Raw genomic sequence first — 24,236 nt, 5'->3', positions numbered from 1 at the left:
TGCTTCGCCATTAAAGCGGAACAGATGTGGCTTAGGCCTGATGAGAAGCACACACAGACACAATGCTATCGAGACAACTGATTTCACCACTTTAGTGTTGAGTGCCTGCACTGGGCTTGTTGATAGCAGGTTGCGGTCCTTATCGTCAACTGTGAAACCACATGGTGACCATTTACACATCAAGATTACAGGCGCTGCACAGCACACACCGGGAATGACATGAAAGTGAATGTGTTCTGTAGCTAACACCCAAAACTAATATCCTAAACGTAGTTGTCCAGGAGCAGACAGGCTAGATTTAACAGCACCAATTCAGTGTAGAGAAAAGGATTTTGTGTTAATCTGGAATCACGGCTAATCTTTGGCAGTGTGCCAAGGTGCTGGGAGGCCAGGTCTACCCATAGTGCCTCGCTGGCTCCTTTCCTGCCCTCAAATATCAAACACATTTAATTCACACCCAAGAGACAACATCCTCTGCCTTTGTTTTTATTCTTTCATTTTTCTGTTCGCCTGTCTATCTTCCTTCTGATGCTGAGACTGGCTTTGTTTCCCTCTGGTCTCGCTTATTGCATTATTGTTTTCTGACCTCTTCACTTGCACATCACCTTCCTACCTCCATCCCTCACTTCTGTCTCACCTGAAACCTTCCTCACCACCACTTTAACTGCACAAAATAAACAAGCAAGGGTTCAGAGATCGCTCTGCTGACTGATTAAAATTACTAACAAGTCTAGATGCGACCTCTTTACCCTCAGACTTGCTCTGTGAGCTTGTTGTTCTGAACAGAGCACAACTTAATATTTTCACAACAGGTCAGCAGATACAACCTTCTATTGACAAGCTCACCCTTGCTGTCTGTCAAGGTCTCTCAGTGGCACGCAGAGAGCGAGCTCACTGCTAACATGCTGCCTTGATACACCAAAATTTCATTTCCGAAAGCAATTAAAATCTTGAACTTTTAAAAATCAGTAAATGCCTTGTTTCTTCTCTGGTGAAAATTGGAGTGCAATGACTTCATGGTTAAGTTTAATAGCATGACTTTTTTTTAGCTATAATATTATTTAGTCAGCGTAAGTATATCATACATGAATTTGAATTATTTTATTGGGACAAGTTTAAACTCCAGCCAGCTTTGCATTAGATAATATTACATTTGCCCAAATCATTACTTGTTTCACATCCTCAACACATTTAATTTTGTAAAAGTGAGGCAAATCGATTAACAATACAATAAATCTGACTGTAGAATTGCTTGCCTATGTTTTTCTATTGCTAGCTTTTAAGCCAGCCCTTTTGACTGTGGCAGCTAATTCAAGATGATATAATCTGGTAGTGACCGCTGTCTTTTCAGGACCGAATTTACAGTTATGAGTTTGAAATGAGAAACCCGCTTCCCCTTTGTGTTTTCAAAAAGCACAGCAAAATTTGAATAGCATGTCTTCCACCTGTGCACTACTGCTGAGGAAACAGACTGAAAGGTTTAACAACAGTAACTCTGGAGGACGGAGCTAAGTGTTCCTTTGTGTGTCTGAAAATTAAGATTATATTCATGGTGTAAATAGAGGGACACTCTCTGTATTTAGCTCACCGTGCATGGGGAGTTTCTCAGAGGTGGGGGGAAGAGAGGGCTCCTCAGTAGCGCTGAGCCACGCTGGCCTTTGGACTGGCCTCCCTCCACACTGAATGTGGCCCCTTCAAAACACAAACATATGCACGCATTAAATCACACAGAATAAAAACTATGCATGTAAAATCAAAAGGGAAATCTCAAAATACATTTTCATGTGACCCTCAGTGAGTGGCATGTTTCTCTATTTTCTCTATTTTTCACTTCAATGCACTACTTAATTGAACCCCCAGAATATACTGTCCGAGAAAATCACAGGTCGACAAAGCCAGTGAAATAAACAACAAACTTCATATTGATTTTTCTGTCCTTTTAGGGAAATTACTGCAGCAACAGCGACACAAAAATTAAATAGGAAATCACCAAATGTGCCATAAGAAGTAGCCTGCTCCATTTTAGTTTCTCCATACAACGGCTGAGATTTCAAAAGCAAGCCTCATCAAACCATGACTTTAAAACCAGGAGACACACTGGAGACCCTGAGCTGACAATGAACCTCAAGGGCTCAGAGTCTACATTCTGCCGCCTTTATACCCAACTGAATGCTGCCTGTAGAGGTGCAGGGAGCGCCGAAGAAAAATGTGTCTGAAATATCACTGATTCTGATAATATTTCCGCATCCCAATGTCTGAATAAACTATAAACTATAAGGCTTTCCTCTTGAAAGACTACTTTGATGAAGCAACAACTACAACTACATACAGTGTTGGAGATGCTGTCTTTCATCATTTGCTCAGAACAGAGTTTATGATATTTTAAGCGATATGCGTGAGACACCTGAAGATGGGCAGCTCTGCCTGGTACCCTTGGCTGGAGACTGGACTCGTCTCCAGGAGAAACCGCGACCCATTATTGACTGCCAACCACACTCTCCTTCTTCAAAAGAACAGTAGCTCCCATTGAGAAAGTGGCCTGGGGAGAGACAAGAGAGAGCATATATCAATGGAGGAGGGCAGAAGCTGGTATGGTGTTGGGACCATGTAATGAGCAGACAGGACCAGCAAAAGGGTGAAATACGAGAGAATGGAGGGGAACACAAAGCCAAGGAGGAAGAGGACAGGGGTAGGGTGGGGACTTGGGATAAAGGAGTTGAGTGACAGTAAAGGCGAGTAGTTTGAAAGGAGAGGGGGACGCAGGGGTTCAAGACTAATGACTCACAGGACTCAACATGGTGGTGAAAATTAGAGTTGAGGTGTAGCAGGAGGGGGACTCTCAAAGTGGCTCTGAGACAGAAGCGGTAAATGGAAAAGGGCTGAAGTATGTAAAGGGGGAGATAGGAACAGTGAAAGAATGACCAGAGCCCTGGACAAAACCACAAAAAGAGAGGCATATGAAGTGAGACTTTAGATTTAAGCAACTGAGAAGAAATCAAGTACAATTCAAGTGGTGCAAATAGTTAAACACTGAGTCTTTTCCTAAGGTCCCATCGTCCTCTTCTCCAGTCCATTTACACTTCCAGATAACAGAGATGTACAATTATGTATGGGGCTCCATCTCACTCTTAAATTTCAAACTGCTGTCACGGTGCAGAAATGACAGCCCCGGGAATACCTGCCTTATAAATAATTTAAATAGCATGAGTTGTTTAAGAGTGCCACTCACTCTGCACAGTTCACATTAGATGTTATGTGTTCTCTGTGATATGAAGCTAAATAAGACACACACATATCTACTACTCACAGAAAGTTAGGGATATTCGACCAATGCATTTCCTGGTTCAATCAGAATTGGTTTCTAAACATTCCTCCTCATTATGCTATTCACCTTTTGACATCACAAGACCAAGATGGCACCTAGCAACTGATCAACAGTACCTCACCGTTGCAAGGCTTCAAACAGGATGTTCTCAGACGGAGGTGGCCACTGAGCTTAGAGTGTCATCAGCAGGTTGTAACAAAGATATATCTGTCACAGAAAGGCACAGAAGTGGACGTCCTTCGGCCACTTCCCACACAGATGAGCGCTTCATTGTGAACAGTGCCCTGCGGAACCAGATGATGAATGCCACTCAACTCCAGGCACATTTCAGAGAGGTGAGAGGCACCCAAGTGTCACGTCAGACCATTCGAAACCGTTTACGTCAGCGTGGCCTGCAAGGGTACCTGACAACACCACCAGGCACAGGCGACGTCATCTCGAATGGGCCAGGGAGCATTTATGCTGGACGAGGGACCAGTGGGCCTCAGTGCTGTTCTCTGATGAAAGGCGATTCATGTTGAGCAGAAATAATGGCTGCCAACGATGTTGGAGACATCAAGGAGAGCGCTGTGCGTCAGCCACTGTTGTCACTGTGGTGTTGCAGTGTGGGCAGGTGTGTCTAGGCAATACAGAACTGCTCTACACTTTGTGAATGGTACAGTGACAAGCCCATACTGCCTGAATAACATCATCAATCCAGTCATTGTGCACCTACATGTACAACACAGGCCTAATTTCATCTTCATGGACGACAATGCCCTCGAGGCTGCATCATTAGGGAACGGCTGGAGTATCTCAAATGGAGTGGCCTGCACCTCTCCAGACCTGAATCCCATAGATAACCTATGAGATCAGCTGAGTCAGCGTGTAGAGGTTCATAACTCTGTACCCCAGAACCTCAATGACGTGAGCGCCGCCCGTCAAAAAGCGTGGGATGCCGTGCCTCAGCAGACAATAAGTCAACTCGTGAACAGCACGAGTCGTCGTTGTCAAGCTGTAATTGATGTTCAAGTGCACATGACACGTTATTGAGACATTTTTTGCTGTGCATACCCCCCACTGTTGCTGGCTTTTGTTTGAATACATTGTCTGAGATGAGGAAACCAGCATTGCATGCTTCTACTTAAATGCCATACTTTCATGCTATAATATCACTGTAGGGTTTCTATATTTTCCATAAATTCCACCCGAAAGCCAAATACCCCTTCGAGTAGTGATTACATATATTTAGTCAATAATTCTCTGGCATTTTTGAGTGCTGTTGTCAAACAACTCCAGTGTAATGATTTTGGCTTTAAAGTTTATATCTGACTGAAGTTTTCACCCCAAGTTTTCTATGTGTTTATTTTATCACTGAAAGTGCCCTGTACCAATAGGAATCTGTAAAGGCCCTGATAACAATGCTTTTTGGAAATGGCATCATCCAGATAATGGAGGTGAAATTGGCTGGAGCAGAGATCATAAAGCAGGTATTCTTCAGGAACAAAGGCAACAGCAAAATGCTTTCTCTCTCAGTGACACTTATATTGGAAATAATTGTATAACACAAAGGGTTTTTTAAAAGGTCTCAAACACCTAAAAGTACTGAATATAACTAGAAAAATGATCATTATCTCTTAAAACAACATGGAGAACAACATTTCTTTTGAGGTGTTTTTTTTTTTCAATCAAGTAGAGTTATCTGGATTATCTGGGAGAATTTTTGTGCATGTTTTTCGATATCATGATATGAATAGAGGTATGTGAGGATGTAACATGCACAGATCTGTCAGATTTTGCTTTTTCCATGTTGCTCTTTCTTCCTTCATTTCCTGTTTGCTATGAGTCTTGTTATGCCTCTTCACACCAAGATCAACGGACAATAAACTATATTATGAGGTATGAATTAGGCTGATAAAAGAGCATCACTGTTTTTTTTATGAAGACTAACATGGCCATTTTTTCATTTTTATGACCAGCAAGTGGAGTGTCATGACATCTCAACAAGGGGAAAGGTGTGAAAAACACGCCATAGTAGGATTTTTTTAATAAAGCTTGATCACAGTAGCAAATACTATGATATATCAGAAATTATATTTTTCATCTCCTAATCAAATTTAAGCATTTTGAAAATTTATGAAGATTAAATAAATCCTGAGCAATTTAAATCATTACAGGGTGTGTTGTCAGTCTGTATAGAGGAAAATACCCAGGAAGCGATGTGAATCTTTGAAATGAAGGTGCACAGTGATGGCAGGAGGAGTTTAAGGCTTAGCACAGCTAACCCGGCCTCACTCTCTAACAATGAGTAATATTTGGGAAAAAACAATGACCTGTTGACACAGATGACATTCCAAGACAAACAAAACCAAAAGTATCTGGTAAGTTATCACTTAATGTTGACACTTAACACTCATCTTTGATGCCAAGCAGCACTTCTTTCTAGTTGTGGGGAAAATGTGGTGTCAGAAAGCACTAATGTGCAGCATTTACACTGACCAGAAGAAGCTGCGTCTCTCGAGTTGAAGAGTGTGTTTATGCATAATGATGCTGGGGAAGGATGGTGAAGGAGAGCCTTGGGGACCTGATTATCCTTATATGTCAGGAATCTTTGTGATTGACGCAAGCTCAATTTGTTCCTCTTGCCCCTCTCTGCTTTTCCTGTTAATGAGCCTTGGCACATCTTATAAAGGAGATCAGCTCAGATGAAGACAACTTGTGCATAGATCATAGAAATTGAAATGTCAGAAGGGGAACACTGTGATTTGAGTAGCAGGGGCTAATTGTGATGGATGATTGAGAAATATGAAATCCAGAAGTAGACAACTTGTGTGAGAGGAAGAAGTAACATGTGGCAGTGTCAGAGTGGACGTATGAACTTTGGATGTGTTGTCCTCTACTCTTACAGGGAGACACCTTCATTCAGAGCAAATAGCATTTGGCCTTCATGCCTCCGTGCACTTTCAGCTTTTAGGCAGACAGCACAGAGGGTGAGTGGAGTACAACGTTTTCCAACAAAACTCACAGCAAGTATTAGAGCACACCTTACACACCCTGTTTGCTGCTGATATATGATGGGGCTCATAAAACACCATTCAAACTATTGCTTTGAACATTGATGCATTAGTCCTTCCTAAGGATGGCTAATGAATGACATCAGTGATGTTTTCAGGCTCGCTGTGTTTCACTGATTACACTTTGACTCACATGTCCACAGCTGTCTTCCACAATCAAAATGTGAGACATACACACTTATTACATTCAAATGGAGATTATACCATTGGGTTAGCCTCTCTGGCCAATTAGCACTGATGAGTCCTCCTGCAGTAAAAAGTGAGCCTGAGTGCCTGGGCTGGGATTTTCATCCACTCTTTACCATCTTAACTTTCAGCGACCATGGTTAGCAAACCTACGAACGCAAGGGAGCACCCGTCATTTTAATAAGCACCATCTGGGAGCCTGACATGCTCTGTGGGCAGGAGCAAATTATTTCTGGTCAGTGTAATATGGGTGAAGTCTGAAATCAAACTAAAACATTTAAAAACACTGTTGGGGGTAAGAGTCTGAACTCTTAGGAAAGACAATTTAAAAATGCACACTTTCAGGTAGGACTAAAAAAAGATCCTTGACACTCACGCTCACAAACAGACTTACAAACAGATGGCCTGAGGGACTTCACTTGAAAATAAGATGTCAGCATACTTGGCTAGTGTTCCTTTTAGGCCTCAGGAAAAGAAGAAAACAAATGTTCGAAGAGGTATAAATAACAACCATGGAATAAGTCATGGGTGAGATATGCTAGCCAAGCATAGTTATACTGCCTTTTTTTCTACCTTTCCCCTGCTTCTCTGTCAGGAAAGCACACGCCGCCGCTCAGTTGTTGCTGTGTCGGGCAGGATGCAATGGCTTCATTATTGTCAACTCACAACGCCTGACCAACCTCACAACTGGGCTGTTTTGATCGAGCAATGAGTGCAGGACAGACAGCTGACACGTGAGCTTTGCTCTCACACTCTTTTACAAACAGCTGTGCCTTTGTGTCACGGTGTACTCACGACATAGGTCGCCTTCATCATCACCAAGGGGACAGTCTGTACTGAAGTCACACAGTTTGTCCAGTGGGATCCCAGGGCCCTGATGACAATGGTACTGACCCTCCAGTGTGATGTTTGGGCCGGGTGACGATGCTGGTAAAACAGAATGAGAGAAAGTAGACAAAGAAAATATTTCTTTAACTGAAATTGTAAACGTGCCATTACAAACTGTTTCCACAGCTCAGTCAGAACTTAGAAAAGAAATTATAATGGCAGCGAAATCACAAAATATAACAACAAAAAAATCCACTTTTGAATCAAGGGGGTAAAAAAGCCGAGATTATGTTCCAAGCTCACTCATTGGATACCATGGCTAGATTTATATGTGGACAAAATAATAATAATAAAAAAAAAAAACAACACAAATTTGTAGCTTAGGGAAAATATAACTTACAAATAGCAGAAAATAAATAGCTACTACACAAAAGTACATCAGTCAGGGACAAAGACTAATATAAAACCCGACTATAAACCTTGCATGGCACCCACAGACTGCCTGTAGCATCATAAATAACCTGGCCCAGGCTGCATAAGCATCTGGGTTTGAATACAGTACATATCCATCAGAGGAGCACAAGAAGCAAGAACAATGACCTAGATACTGTAATAGGGTAGAGAACACACACACCACACACACCCACGCCCCAACAACTCAATTGGAACCCAGGACATTTGCATCCCTATGCAAATCAGTGAGCTGATATCTGGGCACTGTGGAAACTACCTGCTCACCTGAACCTTAATCACCTGCGACTGATCACAGTGAAGAGAATAAAACAGAAGTGAAGAAAAATAGAACTTTCCTCTGATGAGGATCTTGTTTTCACTCTCACTTATTAGGAAAAAAAAAAAAAAAACGAGAGAAGTGATCCTTATCACAAGTGACTGGCGCTGCTCACTGCAGTTTGCCCTTGATCTCTATTATGTAGATTTATTCTAAGTGCAGTCAAACTTGAGTCAGAAATCTGATAACGTTGGAGTCCACGATAGGAGAGTCGGTGTAGAACAAGCACTGTTAGCTGAGCTGACTAGATGTACAGTTCTGATAAACTAATTCATGACATTTGTAAAGACTGTACTGTTTTTCAGGTTGCATAATTTTCTCTGATGTACTTTTGACACAATTTTTTTCAATCTCAGATCTCCGTCAGGGTAAACGACTTACAGACCAGTATGAGGACCAGGTAAAATATTCCATAAATCAGAAAACTGACAGAAAGAGCAACTTTCTGTCGGCCTTTTCAGTTCTATATTTGAGAAATGTTCTTTCTTTTCTCTGTCAGGACCGAATTATGCTGGTCATCAAAAGTATAGTTAGTTTGACAAAGTAAAAGTTCAAATGTGCACTTTTTTGGTTTTTACAACTTTATTTCATTCATATTTATGTTAATATTATGTATTGTATTGCATTGATGGTAAATTGATTGATTTACATTTCTGTCAGGATCATTTCATTCATTTCAAGCTCAAATGTGTTTTGTTTTATTTAATTCACATTTATGTTATTTGTTGAACTTTTAGAATTTGAACTGTGCACATTAAAGTTGTTACATGGCCAGTATTTGACACGATTCGTTTTTAAGGCTAATAATATTATGATTGAGAAAAAATTCACAGATAAGAAATGACCAGTAATCGGTATTGATTATTTTATGCAAAAAGTAATTGGTATCCTACCGATTCTTAAGAAGTATGGTATCACCCATCACTAGTTGCTACCGCCACTCTTGCATGTTAGGTGCACAGAAAGTATTGTGTGATTATATTGCAGGAGAGAGTGGAAATTTCATAGCTGCGCCTGATTTGCAGCACATTTCACTCCTTTGTTCAGCACTGTGGGTGAAAAACTTTAGGGCCCAGAGATAAACTGGCATAGTCAACTCTATAGATTCAAAAGAGGGGGCGGCAGTTCTTGTTGGGCAAAAACACATTAGTCAGGGGCCACCCACAGTGCCCTGTTGTGGCAGGGCTTTAATGGCTGCAGAGAGCCATATTAACATGTCAGTGAGTAATAGACTTCAAATTCTTGGAAAACATGTTAGATAAATGCCTTCGATAATGAATATCCCTTCTTCCATCAGTGCTGTACTGAACATTTTCAAACATTTTTCAACAAGAGTAAAAGCAGGTGAAGTGAACAGAAAGTGAACAGACGGTTTCCTTGCACACACAAAACTATGGTCTCACTGTCATAACACATTTGTAGAAGATCTCACGAGAGGGCAAATATAAAATTGTATTCTAATGAGGTGAGACAGGGGCTTGTTTGATTATGACCAACTGTTTGGGTATAGATGTGGTCTTGCTATGTGTATTCAGTCATGCTCAGCACATACATTATTCATTTGTTGTGCTCAGTGGCTTCTTCCTTGTATAATGTTGACACTGCAAGCAGAGAGATTTATCAACACAGAAAAAAGTAGCTAGGGTTCACTGAACCCTTTGGGCAGGTATGTAAATTCATTGATTTATCCTCTGTGATGACAGTTAAATATAAAGTATCAAAGCTGCAGTGTCACTGAACTTTCCTCTCCCACAGCAGCTGAATCCAGCCAGACATGGCTGGTGCACTTCTGGTCTACTGCAGTTCCTAAATCACACTTGACACAATGTGAAAACAAGTGGGTCAGTGGGGAATCTACTGCCCGTGGGAGTTAGTGAGTTTTGTTATTTGTGTGCTCTGGGGGTTGGGTTGTCTTTGCAAGGAGAATGATGTATGAGTGGTGAGGAGCTGGACGGATGACAAAGGGCACAGCAGCTGCTGATAAATGACAAAATGGGAACATCAACACAATAAATGAGGTGTTTGTTGGATACTGTAAATGGCTAACAATTAGTACTTTGTGGACAGCCGCGTACTTAACTAAGCTGGACAAAGGGAGCTTGGGTTTTACTTCTTCTACAACACATTGGCGTAGTTCTATCACATGTGGAAACAACTGGGCGTTAGGTATACACACTTCACTTACGTTGCACTCATTTAGATCACATTTCAAGCTGTTATTCCTGATATACCTTTGACAGCTGATAAGGGAATATTAGTTCAGGTGTTTACAACAAATGTTCAAAGGCAAAATAAATAGACCCACAAGGCAAGACATTAAAAGGAAAACATGCAGCAATAGAGCCCACCTTTTCAGAGAGGAACAAAGACAATATATTTCAGTCACCAGAAAATCAATCCTGTAGTCTTGGAAAACTTTTATGCATCAACACACATGGTGCGAAGTACTCGTACAAATTCAATTCAGACTTTCTAGTGTTTATTTCTGTAATCAAATTCAATTCAAGGTCCAAGGTTCAGTTTGTGAAAACATGAGAGAATGAAATTTGTTTCTCAGACGCAGCTTCCAGAATCAAACATTTTGTAAATGACAATAAATAATATTAAACAACAGTCACCAAATCAGTTTTTCAAGGTTTCATAACAAATAGGTTCCACTTTATGAAAATATCTTTTTATGGTGCCATTGGGTTTCAGAGCCAGGGTTGCAAGTCCACAGTGGCACTGATGTTCTATTGCAAAGCTGATGAAACAGGAATGCAGATGACACAGGCACCTTGCTGTTTATTATACCAACCCTCGTCACCTTTGTCTAAATGTCAGAGAGGAAGGAAGAGAGTCCTCCGTGACATTCTGCTAGATAATGTTCAGGTTACCAGGAGTCGCTGTTGACACGAAATGTAGAGAATCATTTAGGATCCATGTGTTATCACTATGTGTCATCGAAGGCCATTATGGCCACAGGTGATATTCAGTGCTTGGACAGATGAGAGCTCAAATGCGTGTCATTGTTAACAAGATGCTTACAAAGAGGGCTCCAGGGTTGATTATGCATGACGGTGTCCCCAGTTATTATGCTGTATCATTTTGCTAAAAGGCATGTTAGAGGGAATTTTTCTGTAAAAACTCTTAAAATAGGAATCAAATCAGTCACATGAACAGATACAATGGGCATAAAGTAATGGTCACATTTAGTTTTTTGTGCTGCTCTATTGAGACAACACTATGATAAATTTCATGCAGGGCTCCCGTTATCATTTAAAGTATAAAGGGGAATTAAACCCATTTGATTTCTTCCCGTGACTAACTGTCTAAATTGAATTGGCAAAAAAAAAAAAAAAAGTTGAGCACGTTTTAGAGATGTGCTGTGTTTTCAAGTTTTTCAAGCTTTGTTTTTTCCTTTTCTCTTCAGAGAATAAAAATTTTCAGTCTATCAGCCAAGTTGGCCTACATCTTCCAACTTTCATTCAAGCCATCTGTTGACAGGATTAAAATGAGGAAACATTTTACCATTGAATCTAACGGCAGAAACCACATGCTAAAAGAGATACAGATATATGATATATGAGTTTTATTCTAACTGTGCCATGCTGTAAGGTCACTGGAGCAGATTTACATTTCCTGACTGGCTCAAAGGTGTCAGGGTATTAATGCATGCAGGACAACAAAAAACGGTGCTTTGTGTTAGAGGTAGTGGTTCCCCTTTTACACACTAAGTGAAATCAATTCAGCACTTATCTCGAAGTTTTTGCATAACCGCATCATGCGTATCACGTTTTTAAGATTCCACTGATAGAGAGGTCTCACTCTGGAGCGTATCATAAAATCATGCAAAGTAGTTTGTCTCCCAATTTGAATAAAACTTTTGCTATGCTTTGGTGGAGATTACTTATAGATTTGAATATAGACAAACGCGTCCTTGTTAAAGTCGAGCTGCAAAAACACTGTCTGGAGTCATGCAGAGGGTAGACTTGTAGAGAAATTAATATAGCTTTTGTTTTCCTACAGATGAGCAAGCATGTCAGTCATCCTGAAATCCTGAAATCTCTGTGTGCTCAGAAACAACAAAAAACACTCTTAAGAAATGCCATCTTGTGCTCTTTGTATACAGAATGAATCCACTCACAAGAACGGAAAATGCAGAAGAAGAAACACCTCAGGAGGTCTGACAGAGCCATAATGACTCAGAAGAGATTTGGTCTCATTTATCCAATTTTGATCACTCGGTAATTTGCATTCTCTAACCGGTCCTCTGTCATGGGGTAAAAATGTCGAGGGGCCAGAGTAAGGGATGCACCGCTTCCTGCCATCACACATCCCACTGCAAAATTCCGGGATATTCCTGAAGATTTACAGCGGCTGGGTTGCCAAAGATGGATGCAGCCAGGTTTCCCACAGGACAGTCAACAGGACAAGAAGTATTCGCTCCTGAATTCAATTAAGTGCACAGAGTCATGCTCGATTGGTCAAAGCTCTGCCCAATCTCTACGGCTAGTTGTCATAGTCACTGCGGAAGAGGCCTCAGCACACAAGGAGCCTACTGGCACAGAAAGAAAATAATACATTTAATGTCCATTCCACATTATGTGGATTTGTTTTTTAACGCCGCAAAGTAAGATACAATTTTGTTTCATTGAATCAGGCAAAATGAATACACTTTATCATATTGCCCCTTTCTGAGTAAATGTTTTTCAGTGACTTCCCTGTCGAAGAAGTTGGAGCTTAAGTCTACAGCCATATTAACAGCTTTGGAATTTGCTTAAAGCTAAATGCTAGCATCAACATGCTAACATTCATTTATTGATCTTCAACCACTGATCTGTTTCCGGGTTGTGGAGGGGTGCAGGAGCCAATCCCAGCTCACTCTGGGTGGGGGCGGGGTCACCCTGGACAGGTCACCAGTCCATCACAGGGCCAACACACAGAGACAGACAGAGACCAACAACCACTCACACTCACACTCAGACCTACAGACAGTTTAGAGTCACCAGTTGACCCAAACATGATGTCTTTGGATGGTGGGAGGAAAACGGAGTACCTGGAGGAAATCCAGGAGGACACGGGCGGAACTTGCAAACTTCACACAGAAAGGCTTACGTCCGGGAACCAAACCGCGACCTTCTTATTGTGTCTTATTGTGTGTAACCACTGTGCCGCCAGGCTCCCCACATGCTAACATGTTCACTGTAACAGTGATAACTTGGAGTTTCCAAAGTACAATGCCATGTTTGCTATCTTAGTGTAACATGGTGGCATGCTAACGCTTTGCTAATTAGCAGCAAACACAAAGTGCAGGTGAGAGTGATGGGAATGTCGTGCAATTTGCAGGTACTTCAGTCACCAGCTTTGGTGGTATTTATTTTTTTTTAATTTGGCTATAATAATGCAGCCAGCTTTAACTAACCACAGCTTTTATGAGAACGACATGGATGGCGGTCCAAAATTCCATTTAATAGTGGTGATGGAGCAGGACTATGACTTGAATACTGTTAATGTGCTCAATGGGGAAGGGTTTGAAACAGCAATAACCCTAAAGTAACATCAGTTATAAATAGATGATAGAAGCGGGAGTTATAGTCACTGCACATAAAATGAAAACCACAGGCGTTTAGATTGTGCTGGGAAATGACTGATTGTTAATTTGAGCAGACCGTGTGTCTAATATTATGTCAATTATAGGTGGGCACTGTAGAGCAGAACTGGAGGAATGAGGTTAAGGAGCTTTAAACCCTTTCGATTTTAAAGATATCAGTTTCATAAAATTCTGCCATTTAAATAGAAATTAGTCGACATGGAACATGGAGACGGACATTTTTCATGTTACATTTTGGTCAAACGTTGGCAAAATAAGAACACAGAAATTGTCTGAATACATTTTGCTCCTTACATGAAGCAAATTTATCACAATGTTAGCTATTGAAGGATCGAAGATTGGTGCATAAAAGGGTTAGCAAGCTTATACTATTGCATTCACATGATGATTGGCTGGTGTAGAGGGGCCCTAAGTGTCCCATGAAAACACCCACCCTATTACACCACTAACACACGACTGGACTGCTGACATAATACGGGTGGGCTCTATGGATTCATGCTGTTAAAATTCCGAACTTACCGGTTTCATCACACAAGACTCAACTCTCTGGTTTTGGTGAACCTGATTGGAATGAAACCTATGACGCTGTCGCAAATCCACTTCAGTTTTTTTGGTGTTCATATTTTCTACTGACCATAGCTGTAAGGTGGTTATTACTGTAACTTAGCCTAGCCTGTCCGTCAGCTCCAACCACTCTGACTGTTCCGCTCTGACCCCTCTCACTACCAGGGCTTTTCTGTCTGCAGAGCCGCTGCTGCTCACAGATGGATTTTGCTTTTTGCACCACTCTGAGAAAATTCCAGTGCATTTGTAAAAATGCCAGCAGATCAGACAAAATATTCAAACCAGTATATCTGGCAGGAACAATCATGCTATTGAGATCACTTCTCCTCCTACCTCCCCACCTTCTCCTACCTGAGTGATGCAAACATTAACTGGTGCCCCTAACCTGTATCTACGGGAGTTAATTTATAACACTTTTAATGCATAACGGGCTGATTGAGTAATGGCATGAATAAGCAAATGTGGAGGTGTTCCTAATGAAGTGTGCAGTGAGTGTGAATTCTGCCTAGTTGAAGTTTGCTTTTTAGTTGTAATTTGAAGGCAGTTAGGTACGGAGAATAGTTGGTGAGTACGCTTAACAGCTTCAATTTGTATATCTCTCTGAAATTGTTGACAATAATTAAAAACCACAAACCACTCTAAAACCCGACTTTAACTACAGCAATCACAATTAAAACCGGGCAGCACGGTGGAACAGTGGTTAGCGCTGTTTCCCCACAACAAGAAGGTCTTGGGTTTGGTTCCCAGCCTGGGGCCTTTCTGTTCAGGGTTTGCATGTGGGTTTCCTCCAGGTACTCCGGTTTCCTCCCACCATCCAAAGACATCATGTTTGGGTTAACTGGTGAGTGTGAGTGGTTGTTGGTCTCTGTCTGTCTCTGTGTGCTGGCCCTGTGATGGACTGGTGAGGGTCACCCACCCTCACCCAGTGTGAGCTGGGATTGGCTCCCTCAACCTCCATGACCCGGAAATGGATAAGCAGTAGAAGATGAATGAATGAATGAATGAATAAAACCTGTCAATTGAAACTGCATGGATTGAAGTAACACAATGGTTAGTTAGGATTTCATCTACGAATCCTCAGGATACATGTGTCTACAGGATAATATGAGATTTAAGCTTACTGTATTTTAAAGACTGAATTTTTTTTTGTCAACAATGCTGCAAGTCCATACTGTCCAGAAACTGTCTCCTCCCTGCCAGGTCAGGGTTGATTTAGACATCTGCTTCATTTGGCGTGCGTGGGCAGGGAACACTGCTTGGTGCCCTAGGCAATTAAACACTTGCTCAATATCTTAAAATGAAACTACCTGTTTAGATTGCCTTGGAAAGGCGCCTGCAACAGAAACCCAGTTTTTGTTGAGGGGATGTTGCAGGGGGAAATCCCTGAGGCAACAGATTAGAGGTAAAATGTGATGAAGCTTAGTACTGCCAGACAGGGCATTCTCTTGGCAGGTTGTACCTTTGGATAATTGATGAGCTGTGTTTTTTGTTTTTACTTGCTTTGCCTGCTAATTTGTAATTGGGCATTCTCTTTGGGCTAATAATGTGTGACTTCCAGTCAGATTGCAAAGGTGTTGAAAGTACACTACACTGCCATCAGAGGAACTGCACACAACAAGAAGAAGAAGAAAATAGGAATTAAAGAAACTAAATAAAGAACAGATCTGGCAGGAAGCTGAAATGCTGGTTGCCTCAAAGGCTCCTGAAGGCCTTGGTCTAAACTACAGAGTTCCTCATTTTTAACATTCATGTCTTGAGGTACTTATGAAGCAAAGATGCAATATGCACCTGTGATCAGCCATTATGCTTTAGTTGTTCTTTTAATGCTGCCCTCTGGCACACAGTAAATAACAGAGCAGGAACAGAATTCTCACTACAATGACTAGAAGCACATCATGTCTGCCATTGACAGAAAAATGAAATGCAAGCCGTTAAAGGTACCTAAAGAAAAAACAAACAAACAAACACATATGGTCTGTTATATAATGCTGCCAGCCAAGATAAAAAAAATTATCAAATACTCTATTTAGGTTATTCAATTCTAATGAACTGGTTTTACAACCATATCTATGGATTGGTGGATGGATGAGAAACCTCATGTAAATCTCATTTATTGTTAAAATAGTGACAAATTATTCCTTAAATCAAGCAAATAGTGATATTGCACTTCAAATCATAAACCTTACCCTATATGTGGACTGTCCCAACTCTTCCCTCCTCACCTGCAGACAGGTGCTAAAAATGTAAGCAGGTCACATCTTTCCTAGCCCCCTAAACATTCAGGTAATATTATTTATTAATGAAGACAAGTCAAAGAGACTTTGTGGTCTCTTGGGTGATAAATATCCTAAATACCAGATATCTCACTGTTGTTATGGCCAGATGGATCACTGCATTTAGAATTATTTTATATCTTTTGAAAGCTGATAAAAACACCAGTTTGAAAGATTGGATTTATGCAATGCATTTTACATGCCCATGCTAAACAGATTAGGAGGGAACAAAGAAGTTGGGACAAACTCTTCTGACTATTTCTCGTCTTGTACCTTGAGGGGATTCCTACCCAATGTTAATCCAGTCACCACATAAAATGGACTTTTATTCTTTGAATGAATACCTTGTCTGTGTTTACTTCTTTCTATAGCTGTGTTTCCAAACTTATCCCTCAGTTCTGTTCACCTGTGCGATTGTACTGTTAATTATTCTTCTGTTTGTTAAACATGTCAAAGTTAATAAAGACTTTCAAGACAAATATAAAAACCTACAAAGTGTAAGACAAGTGCTGCACAATTGTGGAAGGAATTACTGTTAAATGTGATCAATGATGAGAGTAGCTATCTTATCTTTGTTCTTAAATAAAGGCTTAAGGTACATTTTTGTATTTTGGACCTCTGTCCATAATTCGGCTTTTCCTGTTGTCTTTTGCTGTCTTAGTTTTATTTGTTTCACTTTATGCTTTACACTTTGGTCAGCTTAAGCTGTCTTTAAATGTACTTGAGAAAAAACTGCCAATTGAAAAGTGTACCCAAAACATGGCAGTGAATGCCTCTGTTACTTTCAACTATAAAGGCAAAGTATGAATGCCAGTGGAATAGGAAAAGAGTAGAGAGAAGAGAGACAGACAGGAATACATTTTCATGAGCATATTTTTTTTTTTTTTCATTTCTTTTCTATGTTTGCAGTTCATGCTTTATGGGAGCAACATAATCTGGCTCAAAAAGAAAAACAAAGAGAAGGAAGGCAGTACATTTAATCTTTCAATTTAGTGAAATAGTTGCACCTGAGGGAGACTGGTGCTTTCCAACAGAAGTGCCTCAGTGTCTCAGGTGCAACCTGGGGCTTCTTTAAACCCACCCAATGTACAGTAGAGCCTCCAGATTGCCCCTACTGTAGGGGGCAATCATTCAGGCTTGTACTGTTGGTGTACTTTTGGTGTCCACGGCACGAGCACATCCACTTGTCCAGAAAATTGTAGGGAATGCCTCACCTGACTGTTCCACACATACATAAGTCTCTCCGCTTTCTGCACCACTCTAACCTAAAACGTGTATTCATCTTATTAATGAATTGTGCTAATTATGTTACATATATTTGTCAACGACCTTTGAGCAAGACAAGACAATTCATAGCAAAAACAGCAAAAACAAAACAAAACAACAACAACAACAAGAAAAAAAACAAAAACAAACCAAGAGTGAGCCACCATACGCTTAGGCTCTCTTCTCCAGACTGCCACAGTATGTGCGGCTACATGAGACTGCTGTGTGCAATTTCAAGTCATTTGATATCTTCATCATGGCTCAGTGAGTGATTTTGTGTCCTTGTTTCTGCTCTGCTCGTGTTAATGAAGCTATCTGTTTCATTAGTTCAGGGGTTGGCAACCTGAAGCATTATAAGAGCCATTTGGCCACAGTTCCCAACAAATAAACCCTACCTGGTTTTGACTGCTACAACGAAGATAGTTTCATTACATTTATGCTATGTATCTAAGAACTGTAGTTTGTTGCACTATGAAATAAGCAATTTCCCCTCAGCGAAAGTATTCTGATTCTAAATGAACTAAAATCTATTTTCTTCAGAAATGTTTCTTTGTTTTTGGATGTATCCATGGTTATATGACCGGGGGAGGGGGGGGAGGGGTTGAGAGCTCAAAGTAAGTCATCAGGTAACGCATACAAGGTGGGACGCATATTTGATCGATATTTATTTGTTCACATTATTTTCTCAAAGCCACAGAGAGCCACGGCAGAAGCATGAAAGAGCCCAAGGCTCCGGAGCCACAGGTTGCGGATTCCTGCATTAGTTTCTATTAATGGAATAAATATACAAATGCCAATCAGATTGAAATCCACATGAGAGGTAAAAATAAAGGAGAAAAAAAAAATCTGTTCTCTTGCTTGTAGTGATTATCTAGCCCCTGGTCGTACAAAAAGGTTTCCACTATACTTACATGATACCATGGTCATATGAATTCACCTATACAATATACAAATGCTTGTATTTCACAAAAGCTATTAGTAGCCATAAAAGTAGAAGCTGTTAAAAGTGAATATTAATATTAATCAGCATTAATTAGCAATCTTTCTAAATTTGATCCTGGAAACAAAATCAATTCTAACGGCTTAACCTGACAAGGAGAATGTATGGGAAATGTGTTTTACACACAACCACACAACTATATGTGTCATTCAAGCAGTGAGAGTGAAATTGAAAACTTGATTATGCTGAGTAATGTTTTGTGTGTTTAAAGGTGAGTCTCAGAACCTTACTTTTCCCCAAATCACCGTCACCCATCCATCCACATGTCCCACACTCTGTCCACTCCACCAGCTTTCTCCAAACCCATTTCCCTCATTGGCTCCACAGGGCCGTGTTTGATTGATGGGCCCAGGGACACCCTCACTCTGCTGTGTACCTAATCGCAAAGTATAGACTTGCTGTAACGCTCCATTAGGAGCCTGCAGCAGCACAGTGTAATGGTTAGGGAAATGGGCCAGGGAGGAGAAGGTCACTAGTTCAAATTCCCAGGGGGTTCACTGCTGCCTTGTCTCTGCAGCATGTCCAATTGGAAAATGAATTGTGACAATTTGCAGGTTAATACATTGGCACAAATACCAAATAGGCTCTTCTGTGGACAAACATTGTTGTAACTCTAAAGGCAAATGTGACCTGCCTTGCCACAGTTTTATGACAGAAACAGAAGTCAAATCTGTTATTGCCACAATCTGGTAATGAGATTTTCAGTCATCACAATAGTCTGTGTTTACTTCCTGGATGAGGAACTTTAGGGCATTAAGAGTGTCATTGACAGATATGCTGCACCTGAATAATTAGCTTTTTTGTACAGCAATGCCACAGTCATCACAGAAGGACTAGCAGAAGTAGGAGAATTCTAACTTCCTGTCAGGAGGATGGGCTCATATAACCACACAAGTCGCTTTAGGGACAACAAATTGGATTACTTGTTGGCCCTGTGACTGATGACTTAATTAAAATGGAGGGGTAAGCAGAAAGAAGTCAGACATTGCTCCATTTATTTATCCTGTATTGACTATATCTCCTTGCACTTCACTGGCTTGAGTAATTGTGGCCTTTCTTCTAAAAAAAAAATTAATAATAATAATAAAAATAATTATTTATATATATATATATATATATATATATATATATATATAGAATAAAAGTAGGAGGGAGGACATGGAAGCTGTCATTGTCAAATTTGATCAAAACAGAATTTATCTATGAGATTTAGGAAACTAAAATCAGACAACAGCCCTTGAGGATTATTTTTGTGTTTCATATCTTAAGGGAGACAAGATGCAATGCACCACACTTTGTTGGAAATACAATTAATGCCTTCAATTTTTTCCCCTGACTGATATGAGAATGTTCACAGTTTCTTTAAGTCTGTGCGATACCATTACACAACCATGCCAGTGTGAAATACAGAAATTTTTTCTGAACAACCTCAAAACAGTTTGGAATCAAGTTTGGATCAGTCTTTGTGCTACCCATCTGAATAGCCAGACAATACTGGACATTAATAGCTGCACTTAACTAATTTTGACTGGAACAAATAAAGCAAACAAACTGCTTTCTGCCAGGGATGGCATCTGAGAGCCTTAATCAAGCTTCCTGGCTTCATGTTTTCTGCCAGGTAGGAAGCAAGGTAATTTGAGCGCAGCCTGTTGACAGGTGCTACAAGGGAAAGAGGAGGAGGTTTAAAGTACAACAAAATGAGAAGAGGCCGTGCCGCAAGTGTGCCGAGATGGATTAGGGCTTAGTTTGGTAGTGGGATGTGTGTAGTGGGTGTTGCGCTGGCGACCCAGGTGTTGCTGGAGGAGAGCTCGGCACGCCTGCATGCTCTTTTCTCTACTAGCCACAGTTAACGTGCTGCCTGGCAAGAGGAACACAGTGAACACAGTGAACAAATAGGCACTGTTTAACAGAGCCTTGATTTGCATAAGCAACAGCACTCACTCTGCTCGGTCTTTACAGTGACAGAAACAACAGTTAGACAAGCAAATCCCCAACTTAAACTGATTTGTTTGTGTGTATGTGAGTTAGCGTTACCTGTTTTTATCAGCAGCTTTTCCGCTCATGCTCATACGTTCTTAGGATAATTTAAGAATGACTGATTTTCTCAGTCATCACTTGAAGAATTGCATTTGGACCAGGACAGTTCAATTTGAATTTCCTTCTCCTTTTCATTATATCTTTCTCATGCTCACACACTCATACATATTTACATACTTGATGACCAAAACCAGATAATGTAATAGCAAAGTCAGGTGCTGCTGATTTTTATCAGACTGCCAGTGTTGGCCAGCCGCGTGAAACTCACCTCAAGTGCAAATATCTCATTGAAACAAATTTGAGGAATTAGAAATAGACAAATCTTTCCAGTTGAATTAAGTTCCTCATTCATCTGCAGCTAAATATTGACTGAGCATAAAAGCTATTTCATTGTTGCAGAGCTCACAGAGACTACCCCCCTCTATAAAGGCAGGGCAGATTAAATTTGCTGGACTGTGAGCATCTGTCTGAATTTAAAAGAGGCCTTGGGGAATGATCATCTTCCTGAAGATACTCTGTATGGTTTTATAGAAAAATACAAGCGATAGTCTACTTCAATAGCTTTCAGTGTGCAGCATAACAAGCAGTGGAATAAAAAGGACTTTTTAAGATGGCATACAGTACACAGAGGCAGTATTTTCTCTAAGTGACCCGCCCAGGATTTGTAGCCAGAAATCAGGGCAAGTGAGGACGACAGTAGTTGACAGGGAGGTGAAGAACTGTTCATTTAACAAGGCAATATTCCCAGGTGTCCAATGTGTCCAGCAGCGGAATCTTTACCACTGTCCTATAAATGGGAAAAACAAACCAAGCCAAACTTTGTCTCAATTTTATATGTTTTCTTTGTAAAATAACCAGGAGAGTTTCAAATGAATAATAATGGGACTCAAAAAGAGGTAACATATTATACATGCTAGCAGAAGTTGTGGACCACATTCTCCCCCAAGGTCTATAAATTTGGTATCCCTGGTTTTTGAAAGGACAAATGCAGTTGTAGTCCCAGCATTTATTGGAGACTGGGAATTATTTTTCAAAGAGGGGTATCTATAGTTTATTCAGCCCTAGTTGTGAAAAAATGAAACTATCCAGAAAGTGTCTCATTAGCGTATTATGTATATCAATGGTTATCAATGAAATGTTCTTTATTGAGTGCTGCCACCGGTATTAATATTTAATTTATTTCTTATTCTTTGAGAAGCAGCTAGCAGTAAAACATCTCTCTTGCACAACCTTTACTTAAATACTATTTTTTTTTGCGTTCAGGCGACTCTAGGGTCGTCTGGCAAACAAGGTAGCCTTACTGACAGAAGTCTGATATCAGTCTCTCACTCACAAAATCCTGCTTCATTCAACACATTAAACACGATGACATTGGCTGTTTTTAAATACTTTTGCAGGATTTCACACATAACAAAACACACAGAACAACAGTCAGTTCCATTAAAGCATCACCTGCTTGGTGTGACATTTCATAATCCCACCAACATAACACATTAAGCAAAAATATCTCTATCAGGAAACAAAGAAGTTATTCATATTTCCTCAGTAATGTACCCTTGAAATGCTCAAGTGAGGGTTTTTGTACATCTGCATCTAGCTCAGAGGAAATTGAATCAGTTACATTAATCCAATTTCAGGAGCTTTCGAGGGTGACAGAGAACGATATTATTTTGGTCTCGAGCAGTCTGCACATTTCATTCCAAAACATGGTGTAATATAGTTAAAAATCATAGAATGTAGCTGCGCAATTTGAACTTTGACATATTTGAGCTGCAGGCATGTGACACAGATTTAGTCTGTCAATGCATACACTGTATCAGAGACCGTCATTGAAAAAAAAAAACCCAAAAACAAAACGCACATATAAAAAAAAAAAAAAAAACCCCACATGAAATTACCGAAAAGAATCCTAATTTTCAGTTGTTACCTAAAACTGTGGTTTGGAAAGCTTTATATTTGATCAGATAAACCAGAAGCCAAACTGATGTTAAATTTAAATAAAACTGGACTGATAATAGACAGTTCCAGGGTAATATTCAGTTTGTAATGATAGAGATTAAATGAAGCAGCAATTTACAATTACCAAAGTCCAACCAGTGAATATTTGAACATAAACTCACACTTAAATTTACACGCACAAAAAAAAATACTAAAAACTATTGTGTTTACCGAGCAACATTTTATAAATTCCTACAAATCACTGTATTAAAGAAGAATTGCATGGCTCGTAAAAAAAAGGAAAAAATAATAGTAAACACAGATAAGCGCCACAAATTGATGTAGATGTGCCAGCTTACCCATAGTGCAGTTGGTGGTGAAGTGGGGCTCGATGGTGGCAGTATCATCACGTGGGATACGCTGATCGTAGCTGGCTGACACCCGGAAAGGCGATCCACCGTGGGTGCCCAGAGTGAGATGGACCACTGCCCAGCTGCCAAGGAGAGAAAGCAGGAGCATGATCAGTGCAAGGAGCAGACACCATGGCTGACAGAAAAACCCGCATCCACTGTGGGGATTGGGTGTCAGGACGGCTTGGGTCGGCTCTGCCGGAGCTCCCGAGGTTTGTAAGGAGGGACTGTCCAGGACTTCAGTGGAAGCTGTCATTAGGGCTTCCTCGTTCTCTTCCATTTTGGGAGGGCTGCCCTCTTCCTTGGTCTGGTGATGCATGGCCCAGCCTTTGAGCCCACCTCAGTTCAGAGCTCTGTGTGGAAATGGCTCTATGCCTTGACTTTAAAGCCCTTCTCAGAGCAGGTGTGCGCAGACCCAGGTCAAACCCTTGTGTGGAGGCAGACTGCAGTCCTGTTGTAAATGCTGTGCTCCCTCACTCAGTGGCTGGCTTTGTGTAGTTCAACTGTACCTAATTTTATTAAGCAAATTGTGCTGATTTCTCTTTGGCTCAGAGCTCATCAACAGCCTCTCTCTCCCTCCCTCTGTCTCTCTCCCCTCCCCAGTGTTTTTCCCATCCCTGTATTTTCACGTGCAAGTTATAACGCTTTTGTTCTGATGATGTCCATATTTTTTTTCTTTTATTTTTTTTTCTTCGGATATCCATTTAGACAAATCTGTAGGAACTGTAAAATTGTTGTTGTTCAATGTCACAGTGTTATGGAAGCCTTACACAATGCTTGATTACTCAAAAGTTACAGAGTCAATCACAAAGGGACACAATAACATACCCAAACGTGAAACAACCCCATCACAACACAAATTATATGTTGGCAAACGGTGTACTTTGCAACAGAGAAAATGCAACTCTCTCCAGTCCTGACAACTTAGACAATCATTAGTCAATTAGTCACACCATCAACACACAGGTTGTAT

General features: G+C 40.6%; 1 protein-coding gene across 1 annotated transcript; it reads right to left on the bottom strand.

Annotated features, from left to right (window-relative positions):
- Positions 1-31: 31 nt before the first annotated feature.
- Positions 32-23,582, bottom strand: LOC115036163 (ALK tyrosine kinase receptor-like). The gene is made up of 5 exons (XM_029494300.1): positions 23,213-23,582; positions 7,360-7,491; positions 2,405-2,539; positions 1,589-1,692; positions 32-37 (listed from the first exon to the last, which is right to left on the bottom strand). Exons 1-5 carry the CDS (start codon positions 23,580-23,582, stop codon positions 32-34), a joined length of 747 nt encoding a protein of 248 aa, XP_029350160.1.
- Positions 23,583-24,236: the final 654 nt, after the last annotated feature.

This window comes from Echeneis naucrates, chromosome 22 (assembly GCF_900963305.1).
Source record: "Echeneis naucrates chromosome 22, fEcheNa1.1, whole genome shotgun sequence".
Classification (NCBI taxonomy): Eukaryota; Metazoa; Chordata; class Actinopteri; order Carangiformes; family Echeneidae; genus Echeneis; species Echeneis naucrates.
This window is presented reverse-complemented; position numbering and strand designations above follow the sequence as displayed.